Here is a 12,486-nt window from a genome sequence, read left to right on the forward strand (position 1 = left end):
TTTCCAATTTGATGGTCAAATAATAAACAAACAAACATCAAACCTTAACTTGAAGTTTCAATCAATTTTGGCTCTTGTAAAGTGAAAAGAAACATATATATATATATATATATATATATATATATATATATATATATATATATATATATATATATATATATATATATATATATATATATATATATATATATATATATATATATATATAATATTTTATGACTCTCACTTTAGTAGCATTGCTGTAAAACAAAGTAAGGGGCTAAATCGTATATGTAAGAAGAACACCTACGGCTATAGTATAAACAGTGCCTAATACAAAAGGATGCATCTCATGTTGTCGTTATGTTTTGTTTTGTTGAGATCGAAAATGAGGTCTTTATACTTTCTTTGGGATTTGGTTTATATTCCATGATTTAAATGAAAAAAAAACGTTAAAGTTTGTAGTGTCTACTTGAGTAATTAGCTCCATTTTGGTATGTGCACTTTTCTATTGAAATCTCGGATTCCAAAAATATATGCAAAGAGAAAACGACTGTAAAAAAAAAAAAAAAAATAGACGGTAAAAAGAGATTTGGCTCAAAATGTGTACTTATACGATACTGCATGTCCACAACAACCTAAAAAAAAAAGAACAAAAAACAAATGTTAGTTGTAGAAAAAGGGAATGCCAACAAGAAAAATTAGTTATTCGGGGTAACAAAATACCTCAAATACATAATGTATACATATAAATGCGCAAAAAATAGGCCAATAATAAATCAACCAAATTATTCACTCGAATACTGAAAATTCCGTCAAAAAAGAAGAAAAATAGCCTCCAGACTAATAAACCACAGATTTACAAATGAAAATCAACACATAACACTTTTAATGATAAGATTTTCTAGACTTTGAGCTAGAGGTAACCAAGAATTTTTTTTTTCCTTCTGTTATTCCAGCCAGTACTAATATCCTGCCTGTATTTGAAAGGAATATACATCTTCAAATGTATAGAGGAAATCAAAGGGCAAATTCAGATCCATTTTTTTGTTTAATTTAATTTTTTTTTTTGAAAGAAATAGAAACATTTGTTTTCTGATTGTTCCAGTTTTGCATTTTTCTTCTTTTTTTGGCATTTCCTGTATTTTACTAAATTAAATATCACACAATGAACTAAAAAAACGTGGTTTAAATTTATATTATTGAAGTAAACGAAGACTGAACTCAAAATCATCAAACCCTATCTCGCATTAAAAGTGAACTCTTATGTTATTTTAGTGCTTGTTAAATATGAGCTGTTTCACATCAGAACTAAAAAAAGACAAAAATGCAAGGCCATGAACACATTGCAGTTGTTACAAAATACCTCATAGGGTTTCAGTCACAGCGTCCCAGACAGTGACGGATCCAGAGGGGGAGCGAGGGGGGCGTGTGCCCACCCTAGCGTAGTCTAAAGTAGTATAATTTACTTAATTAACTCAAGTTTCCGTTAACTAAACTTGCTCCTAACGCAAGTTTATCGGATCAACCTATTTTGCGCTCCGCCCCCCCTCCAATTTTTTTTTCGGATCAAACTATTTTGCCCCCCCCTTAAAAAAATCCTGGATCCGTCACTGGTCCCAGACCTTTTCCGTTATACGTATACCAAAGCTAAATATAGAATTTCCATTGTAGACATGCAAAATATTTAAGTTGGTTACTGGCTTAACTCGATTATGAAAGGCAATACTCAGCAATATTGTGCAATATTTCCTAAAACAGATCATTTCCTTCGTATCTCTGCTGCCGAAAACACTCGGTGGTTCCGAATGGACCACCTCACGTTTTTCCAAATCGTGCGGCTTAGAGAAATCTTTCTCCATTTCTAAATTCCTTTTGGAAAAAGTGCAGGATATTTCCTATCATTTTAGATGCGACAATGCAATGACTGTAATGACAAAAGTAGTGAAGTGTTTGAAAGTGTCCTTTACGTTGCTTTATAAAACCTTGCGTCTAAAATCAACAAGATCAGATCCAGGCCAGGATTTATATTTATCGTCAAAGTGCCAGGTTCACTTGGCTGCTGCGCTGCCTATCCACAGAAAAGTGATTTTTAACCAACAAGAGTAATTCGTAGCCGCTTTTAAATTATCAGATGTCTCCCAAGAATGGCAGCCAAGAGCTCGGTATCACCTCTTTCTTGCATTACTTTTAGCTGATCACTCATCAGTTGCCTTCTGCTCAGGGCTTCAACTGTCCCCGAATTTTTTGGGATTTCCCCGTAAATCTCTGTCTCCCCGACATAAAACTTTCTTAGACCTAGGGGTAACAAACCGCTTGGGCCTAGGGGCGCCAAAAATTTAAATTCGGTCCTGATCAGATCTATTCTGATTAACACAGCTGATTTTCCACGTGTAAGTTTTGTCACTTTGTCTCTTTTTTTTCAGGTTGTGTTTACCATTTGCTTTTTAATATACTTGTTACTTTAATCTCGGATAAACAGTTAACTGTTGTAAAATCTGGACTCGTAACAAGGAAAAATTTGTGTGCAAACTTTTGTCATCTTCAGGCAGATTTCCTCTTATTTATATATACTGAATTTACAAAATTATTTCGAACCTTTATCAAATCAAATGATCCAATGGCAATAGAGTGGACTGACAAGACTATGGCAAGGTTATATCACTCTTCACATTAGTCCTTCATTTTAAATATTTTGGGAGCCGACGCTCTTCTGTCACCCTTCAATAAGTCTTCGGAGCTTATTGGTATGTATCCACGGCGATTATCTCTAACCTGACCAGCTGACATGACGCGTTTCATGGGTATCTCTTCGTCTTTTCCTTCGAGCCAAAATGTTTTCATGAGGCCTTTGCCTTTGATTTTAGTTTCGCCTCTCTCTTTTAAACAGAACTTTGAACCAAGTAGAGATTTTGTTTTCTCAGAAACATGTATTCTCATTGGCATACTGTTTGACTCCATTCTTGATGCTATAAATAAAAGATGAGTAAATCAAAAGTAAATATTGTCTCTTAGATCCACCAATATAGCGTTAAACAGTACCTTTTAAAATCAGGTACTTAAATTAGAACAAGAAATTCATCGTTTGATATTTGCAACTGTCTTCGAAGCAGAATATTCAGGTAAAATCTCCTCCATTTCCCGTTTTCTTGGAATCATCAAATATCCCTTCAATATCTAAAAATACTTTTTTTTTCTTTCTATATTTTTTTCTTTCTTCGATGTTTCTTTTTTCGATTTATATAAAGAGTCTTAGCATGAAACACACTTATTATTCTGAATAAAATTTTTGAGAGCACCGATTTTTGTTTTCTTATGTGTGTTCTAAGAAGTAAGATACCAATTTTTGTGACCGGCCAAAACCATCTGGGTACTGGCCAGACTCAGGCGTAGAAATCGTTGTCTAGAAATGGTAATAACACAAGCATTGCTAAGAACTTTTCTTTACTTTTCACATCACAAGAGACGTAAATCTGATGCCAATATTGTGTTTTCCCAGGTGCACTGCACCTTTTCATGGTTTACCCACCCCCTGTGTATGGAAAAGGCCGGATTAATGTAAAATAAAGGAAGAATATAACCGAAGCGAACAATCAATTATTGGCTAGGGACATTAACACCGATGCTTGGAGTTAAAATGCAATAAAAAAATCAGGGATACTCAAATTGGCTTGTGAAAACCACCATCGTATAGATCAAAATGAAAAGTAAAACACAGCAAATCTTAAGGGGTATCCCCCAACCAAAACAAGAGAAAAAAATGTTTTTAACACCTCATTTGCTTAATCAAATGCATTTGAAAACGCTTTTGATGATTTATAACAAAAAACAAATCAAAATTATTATTTGTAACGATTAAGCTTTGATTTTGGAGAGCTAATATAAGTTCTTAATGATATTAAATAAAAAAAATCAAGTTTTTTAACTGAAAGTAAGGAGCAACATTATACTTAAAACGAACAGAAATTATTATGTGTATAAACGGGGTTGCCCCCTTTTTAACAGCTCGCTCTTCACACTAAATTTTTTTAGTACTTTCAAAAAAGCGTCTTATTGTTCTAGTTAAACGACCTTTGTGTTTCAAGAGTCATTATTAAAGAATTAGGACACAATTCAAACTTTAGAGTAAAGATCCAGGTGTTGAGAAGGGGGCATCACCCTTTATATACGTAGCCTAATAATTTCTCTTCGTTTTAAGTTTTAATGTTGCTCCTTACTTTCAGTTGAAAAAATTTTTTTTTTATTTAATTTATGATTGTTTTTAGATAAAGCCAGGAAATCTGGCCCCACCTCCTCGGAGAAACCCCCTCCAAACGGAAATCCAATCTAGACAATTCAATCCCGGTGAAAATTTATCTTGGACAATTACACTTAACCACTCTTTCGTAAAATTGAGATGGAAAAGAGAAAGCAAATCATATAAAAAGAATTTGTATAAGATTTCTGGCAAATTCTCCTAGTGTATAGTTTCACCTGACAAGTTCACTCCTTGGAAACTTCCCTTCCCATTGAACATCTCCCCGTGGAAAAGCCCCAGCAGAAAATTCCCATCCCTACCCGAAAATGTATGCCTACATCCCAATAACAAATATTATGTGCAAACAAGGGGTATATTTTATAACTTAAAGACCTTTCCCCTGGGGCATTGGGGGGGGGTCATGTTTAAACCAAAGGCATAGTTGTTGGGCCTTTCAACTATGATGAACAAAATGACTATCTCAAAATTATGATCGGACGATTTTAGGAAACAAAGGGGCGGGGGAGGGGACCTTGTTGCCCCCCTCCCCCCAATTTTTTGGTCACTTAAAAAGGGCGCTGAAAATTTCAATTGTCGTTCAAATGAGCCCTCTCCTGATATTCTAGGACCACAAAAAGTAGACAAGAAGACAAGCCTAACCAAAGGTGTGACTTTCTAAGCAGTGTTTCCACACTTTAAAAAACTGAAAATATACCATGGACCACTGTATAGATACAGATAGAGAAAGGGATAAAGGCGGGCTTAGTGTTACGCTAATTGGCGTCTGCTTGTCCCATTTTTCCATTGCTAAATATCATTTTAAAGTTTAGTGTGACTTCGGGCTAGCGGCAGAAAAATCTGACAGCGAGATTTTGCAGAATCTGGCGTCTACCCTTTTCTATCTTCATGACTATAATCCTTGAATATCTGATGCTGAGATAATGCAGTGTTTGTGATTAAGGAAAACTGATACGGTATAACTGTATAACAATATTTGTTAGCCTGAAAACTTAGATCAACAACAAATTTACGAACGGTATTGCTGCTTTAGACTGTTTTCATATCAGTTGTTGTTTCTCTATAGTTTACGATTTCGATACGACTCTTCTGCTCATTTTTTTTATCTGGGTCTGCCAGAGGCGGTGCTAGGGGGGGAGAGAGAAGGTGAACTTACTCTGGGTTCAGAAATTTCAGGGGAACAAAATTGTAAATAAGTAACCAAATGGTTATAATCATTTTGTAATCTTTTATATTTTATTTTTATTAAAATAAAGTAGAGGGAGCAGTTGACAAAATATTTTAAATAAATAGAAACTTTGCTAAAATTTTGGGTGAAAATTTTTGGGACACAGGGGGGAGTGGGTAATCAAGATTTTGGTCCGGGCGTAAGAGAGGCCATTGGCAACCCTGACCATTATCCTAGCAGTATCGAAATGATGACAAACTATTATAATGTTCTTTAGTGTCTTCGTGCTTCTGAAAAATGTACATGTTTTTAGTGTCATACGCTTGCGAAATTATGACAAGTAATAGCAAGGGTCAAAATAGTGACATAACGTTCAACACAGTGATCCAGAGCATGGGTACCTTACGTGCTATGCGCGCATCAAAGTGGTATCCAAACACTTATTTTCAGGAGGTGATTTTAGAAAGTGTTTGGAAGAATAACCGAATGCAGAGCATGGTCCATCCAGTATTTTAGTCAACAAATTTTGTAGAATATTCTAGCAGACAAGACATTAATATGATAGGAGGAAAAGGACCTGAAAAGAGGAGGAAACTTTTAAGCATTACAACTTATATTCACCTTGAATTCTGTGGACCATGAGGAAATTATTTCTCTTTTTTATCAGCTATTTACCCTAACACAGCGATTTCCTTTCGGTCGAAGCTTTAGTACTATTTTAACCTAAAAAAAAACTATTAATCTAGGGAATATCTTCTCACTGAAATAATACTATGACGAAATTGTCCAATGGACAGACAGCTGAAGACCTTATCAGGGATTATTCTTTGATTCATATAAATCTTATTGATCGAAATGAAAAATAACTAATTAAGTAATTGCAACTGGAACATTGTTAAAAAGGTCTTTTTTGATTTACCTGTATTAACTGTGTCTCCAAAAAGGCAGTATCTGGGCATCTTCAATCCTACAACGCCAGCTACTACAGGCCCTGAATGTACGCCAATACGTATTTGGATCGGCTCACCTAAAAAAAAAAGCCAGAACTGTCACTTCTGTGCACTTAGCAATTTAATTTGTTCTAGAAGCTGTTAAAATTAAAGAAGGAAGGAGCTTTGGCTTTTAATCTTGCTATACGAACTTTAATAGTGACACAAAAGTACCCATTTTTCTACGAAAACTGCGTGTTTTCTTGTTAATAAAGAAAGAAAAAAATGAGTCAGGCTAATTTGAATAATTACTCGCATCATTACTAGTAAAATTTGTATTGCAAAGATTAATTTCTTTCATTCTTTTCAGGTTCGCCCGGCACTAAATCCTACAGCACAATCTTCAGCCCTTTTAGAACAGGCAAAATTATTTCCGAACAACTATTTTTTAAGTATATCCTTCAGATGTTTGCACCGGAGGGACTTCAAGTATTTTTATTCTGTTACCATCTTTTTTTGTATCTTTCTTTTTTTGCGGACAAGGGGACCATGGTCTTTCAAATCAATAATTATTTACCTATTTGTACAGACTACATATTTGCAATCATCAGCCGCTGTAAAAAAAAAGAAGTTTCAGTCCCATTTTCTAGGCCACGTTTTAAAGATTAAGGATGACTGATTGCCAAAGATCGTGCTTTTTGACAATCCCTCTGGGGATAAACAAAAAGCAGATCAACCACTAGGATGGGAAGGAGTCATGAAAGAGGATTTAAAGGGCATTGGAACTCCATGGAAAACGGTAAAGAGTGAAGCTCGGAATCGATTTGAGTGGAAGAGGAGCATTCACATCTGTGTTTGTCTCAGGCTGCTTGGTGGCGTAGTGAGTTGTTAGTAGTAGTAATAGTAATCAAAATTCTCATTTTAATATAATATGGGTAAAGGTAACGACGACATTTCTTATTCTTTCAATAGAATACTTTTGAGCCGAATTTTTCAAAATCATCATTTATTTTTTAAATTACTATGATATTTACAAGCACCAACAACAAGTTATTAATTAAGTATTAATTAAACTAGTTAAAAATTTAATAGCAAAACTGAACATGCTCTTCCTTTCACATTGGAAAATGCGTGACTTTTGCTTTTATAACCATCAACAAATGTGTTTTTATTATCCTAGTTATGCACCAAGGCAAGGGAAAAGTCCTGCTATTCCCCTGATTTGCTTAAAACAGTTTCTGTATTTTCCTAATTACTGTCACGAAGGTCATGGGTACGTCCTGTCAATAACACCGAAAAACTAAATTGGATTTTCTGGTTTTGGTTAGCAATTCTTCTCACTCTTATCCGGAAATTATGGGAGTAGGATATACTAATTGAGGAATATTGCAAAGGAGATTGGGAATTAATTGCACAAGCAGTGAGAGTCATTTTACGAAGGGTCAGTAAAAACAAAATTTTAGAAAGAATAAGTGCCTAGGAGTACATTAGTGTCCCTAAATTTTTTCCTCAGTGTAGATAGTAGACGCAGTTTAAAATCAAAGTATTTTCATAACTGTTCAAAAGAAATGTTAATTGTTTGTTTATAGATGTTTAAATACAAAAGTATCGATCCCGGGCTAGAAAAAAACGTAATAATCCAGCAACAACACGCTGCTTATCATAGGCAGCGCGCTAGCGCTGCCTAAGTAAAGAACGATGTGGGCACGGTGTGTTTTTTTTTCTCCATACCCGGGCACTTCGTATCGAAGGAGTTGTCATAGAAACTTCTAAAAGGGCTCATTCGATCGGAAATTAGAGTGTCTAGTGCCCTTTTTAATAGTCGAAAGTGATTGGAGGGAAACTAGCCCCCCCCCCACACCCATCTTTCCCCCAAACACATCCAATCAAATTTTTGAGATAACCATTTTGTTTTGTGTAGTTGATTTCCAAATAGAAAATATGCTTTTGAGGAGGACACTCCCCCAAACCCTCAGGGCAAGGGTTTTAAGTTATGCCCTGGGGGCATATAAGGTTTTTATAGAAGGCGTTCTCGTAGAAACTTCAAAAAAGGCTCATTCAATTGGAAATTCAAAGGGATAGTGCCCTTTTTAATAGTCGAAAGTGATTGGAGGGCACCTAGCACCCCCACCCATCTTTCCCCCAAACACCATTCAATTTAAATTTTGAGATAGTCATTTTGTTCAGCGTCGGCGGGTTGATTTCCAGATAGAAAATATGTTTTTAAGGAGGACACTCCCCCCCAACCCTCAGGGCAAGGGTTTTAAGTTATGCCCTGGGGGCATATAAGGTTTTCATAGAAGGCGTTGTCATAGAAGCTTCAAAACGAGTTCATTCGATTGGAAATTCAAAGGGATAGTGCCCTTTTTAATAGTTGAAAGTGATTGGAGGGCAACTAGGCCCCCCACACGCCCATCATTCCCCCAAAGACATCCAATCAAAATTTTTGACAGCCATTTTGTTAAGAGTAGTTGATTTCCAGATAAAAACATGTTTTTGAGGAGGATACTCCCCCATAAACCTCAGGGCAAGGGTTTTAAGTTACGCCCTGGGGGCACATAAGGTCTTTATAGAAGGCGTTGTCGTAGAAACTTCAAAACTCATTCGATTGGAAATTCAGAGGGCTAGTGCGCTTTTTAATAATCGAAAGTGATTGGAGGGCAACTACCCCCCCACGCCCATCATTCCCCCAAAACCAGGCAATCAAAATTTTGAGATAGCCATTTTGTTCAGCGTAGGCTAGTTCATTTCCAGATAGAAATTTTTGACAGCCATTTTGTTAAGAGTAGTTGATTTCTAGATAGAAATATGTTTTGAGGAGGACACTCCCCCATAACCCTCAGGGCAAGGGTCTTAAGTTATGCCTTGGGGCATATAAGGTTTTTATAGAAGGCGTTGTCGTAGAAACTTCAAAACAGGCTCATTCGATTGGAAATTCAAAAGGCTATAACCTTTTTAATTGTCGAAAGTGATTGGAGGGCAACTAGCCCCCCCCCCACGCCCATCATTCCCCCAAACACATCCAATAAAAATTTTGAGAATGCCAGTTTGTTCAACTTAGTTGATTTCCAGATAGAAAATATGTTTTTGAGGAGGATACTCCCCCACAACCCTCAGGGCAAGGGTTTTAGGTTATGCCCTGGGGGCATATAAGGTTCTTATAGAAGGCGTTGTCTTCGAAGATTCAAAAAAGGATCATTCGATTGGAAATTCAAAGGCCTAGTGCCCTTTTTAATAGTCAAAAGTGATTGGAGGGCAACTAGCCCCCCCCCCCACACACGCCCATCATTCCCCCAAACACATGTAATCAAAATTTTGAGATAGCTATTTTGTTCAGCTTAGTTGATTTCTATATAGAAAATATGTTTTCGAGGAGGATACTCCCCCACAGCCCTCAGGGCAAGGTTTTTTTTAGTTATGCCCTGGGGGCATATAAGGTTTTTATAGAAGGTGTTGTCGTAGAAACTTCAAAAACACTCATTCGATGGGAGATTTAAAGGGTTAGTGCCCTTTTTAATAGTCGAAAATGATTGGAGGACAACTAGCCCCCCCACGCCCATCATTCCTCCAAACACATCCAATAAAAATTTTGAGTTAGCCATTTCGTTCAGCGCAGTTGATTTCCAGATAGAAAATAAACTTTTGAGGAGGATAATCCCCAAAACCCTCAGGATAAGGGCGATAAGTGCTTCCTTTAGGGCATATGTGGTTTTTATAGAAATTTTTGTTGTTGAAACTTCAAAAAAGGCCTTTTTAATGAAATTCAAATGGCTATTACCCTTTTTAATAGTCGAAAGTGATTAGTGATATTTTTTGTTGTTGTTGTTGTTGTTTAGACCAGGACACTTTGTATCGAAGGAGTTGTCGTGGGAACTTCAAAAGGGGCTCATTCGATTAAAAATAGAAAGGGCTGATGCCCTTTTTAGTAGCAGAAAGTGAATGGAGGGCAACTAATCCCCCATCCACTCCTACCCTTCCACGCCCACCCTCCCATTTTCCCATTATGTTTAAAAACTAAATGTTGCCTTAAGATTAAATAAAAATTCACTTTAATATCTCTAATTACAAATAAGGCATCTCAGCAGTATACCAAGAACGACTGAGGGTATCATTTTCAACTTTTGAGGCTGCTTCTGCTCTTAAAATTTAACCAAATCAAAAAAGTGTAAGTGAATCCACGCTATTAAAGAAATTAAAAGATTATTTTGCAAATGGTATCAAGTTTTCCATTTCAGGTCAACTAGAGGAGGTATGAAACTAAATTAAACATTACTATTTGTGTCCAGATTTTTAAAAGTGTGTCTGTTGTTAAAAATTGCTGAAAATTTTTCTCCAGCATACAAATAGATGGCCAAACTATAAAGTCTAAAAAGACAAAAAGATTTAACGTGTTATTTTCTTTTTCCCTGAAAAGACTGTGTCAATATAAAACGAACAGAAATTAAATTAAAAATACTTTTTCCACAGAATAAGTTTTTCAAAGAAAAGTAAAGAACTCCATTAAACAAAAAATGAGAAAAAATAAAATAAAATAATCTACCAAGCGTGAAAATACCACAAATCAGCATCGATAAATAAATTAAACCCAAAACGAACAGAAATTACAATAAATAACCGAGTCAAACTCAGAACGAGCAGATATTAGCATAAGTTGGGCGCAAAACCCCTATGCCTTCCCAAGACCAGAACAAAATTTGAACTTCACTGAAAAAATACAAATGAATTTGCATTGTCAGTTTAATATACATATACTGATATTTAGTAATCAAAATGTTAATATTATTTGATTTATTGAATTTATAAAAGTAAAAACATTTATATTTTTTTCAGTAAAGTGCAAATTTTGTTCTTTTATTTTGAAAATCAAAGTCTTTTCATAACTGTTCAAAAGAAATGTTAATTGTTTGTTTACAAATGTTTAAATACAAAAGTATTGATCCTGGGCTAGAAAAAAAACGTAATAATCCAGCAACAACGCGCTGCTTATTCCCTTTAAAGAGGATTAGATTGATCATTTTTCTTTTGAGTTCTTACCTCCCGTCCCACAGCTTGAAGCTAAATAAGCGGCTGTTGAAAATTTGGGTTTTGTTGTACTTTTGTTCAGAGTGTTTGGGATTATTCTAGATTTAGGAAGGAAACATTAGAAAGTGAGCAAAGAACCCTCGTAATGTGGTTCCCACCGATTGACCACTGTTGATCCAAAGTTAGATTTTTGTAGTTCTAGTTTTAGATGCTTCGGATAATTAGTTTGGGTTAAAGAAGAGTTATAGCATGAGCACTACCTAATGTTTAATATTTTGCTTGAGCGTGTCCGTAATAGCGATTGTGGCACTGATTGCTACAGCTTTCAGATGTCAGACGGGCATACTATTGAGGCAGGTATGCATAGCTAATTGTTTCTTAGTGCTCATAACCGTGGTATTGGTAAGTCTGTTGCGTATACCTTTTCGTAATTTGTATGGGAAACTGAATGTCAAAGTTAAGATCCCACTACTGTATGGAAAAATAAATCTAAGGTAGTTATTCCTGTATGAAAAAGGATTCACCAGGCAGTTATTTCTTCTCCTTCTCTTTATAATAATATATTTCTTGTGGCCCTAGGTAATAAAGCCAAGTTTTATGTATTTAGCCATTGATGTTTCAATTTTGAAAACAGCATATATCTATGTTAAAGATATATTTTATTTAAGTTGGTCTTTTCCTGCAATGAAAGAGAATTTTTCCGCCCTTCTGACATCGTGTAGAGATATTAGTCTATCGTTTAATAAAATTAACACTGAGGCATTCGCGTACAGATGGGGGAGACCTCTCGACCTGGGTCCCCTAAAATCGTAAATTTTTCAGAGTTTCGTGGTGCTTTTCATTGGAATTACCTATGTTTTCATTGTCTTCCTCTCTCTTTAAAGCTTGTTTACGTGCCTACACTGAAGCTATTGTTTACAATAATAAAAGTAATGGCCCGGTGGATGATTTGAAGCTTAGTGATCAGACAGCCAAATCAACTTCAAGTTTAGTCTATCTTAATCTCCTAGTTCGTTGCGAAGTGAAGGCAACACGATTTCTATTACTAATGATTTGTCGAGTAAAATTAGGTTTATTTTAATCGTCTCTTCTGAACAAAGTTGGATTCTTTCTTTCTATGTTTCTCTTTCTAA

General features: G+C 35.6%; 1 protein-coding gene across 1 annotated transcript in view; it reads right to left on the minus strand.

Moving 5' to 3' along the window:
• Positions 1-226: 226 nt before the first annotated feature.
• Positions 227-12,486, minus strand: part of Gyc88E (Guanylyl cyclase at 88E) — a 446,210-nt gene continuing 433,950 nt past the window's right edge. Inside the window, exons 11-12 of the mRNA XM_089102419.1 lie at positions 6,322-6,429; positions 227-2,948 (exon numbers count right to left, since the gene is read on the minus strand). Coding sequence (XP_088958545.1) covers positions 2,653-2,948; positions 6,322-6,429 — 404 coding nt within the window. The 3' untranslated portion in view covers positions 227-2,652. The remainder of the gene's footprint in view (positions 2,949-6,321; positions 6,430-12,486) is intronic.

This window comes from Artemia sp. Qi Xiang Cuo, chromosome 2 (assembly GCF_049724085.1).
Source record: "Artemia sp. Qi Xiang Cuo chromosome 2, ASM4972408v1, whole genome shotgun sequence".
Classification (NCBI taxonomy): Eukaryota; Metazoa; Arthropoda; class Branchiopoda; order Anostraca; family Artemiidae; genus Artemia; species Artemia sp. Qi Xiang Cuo.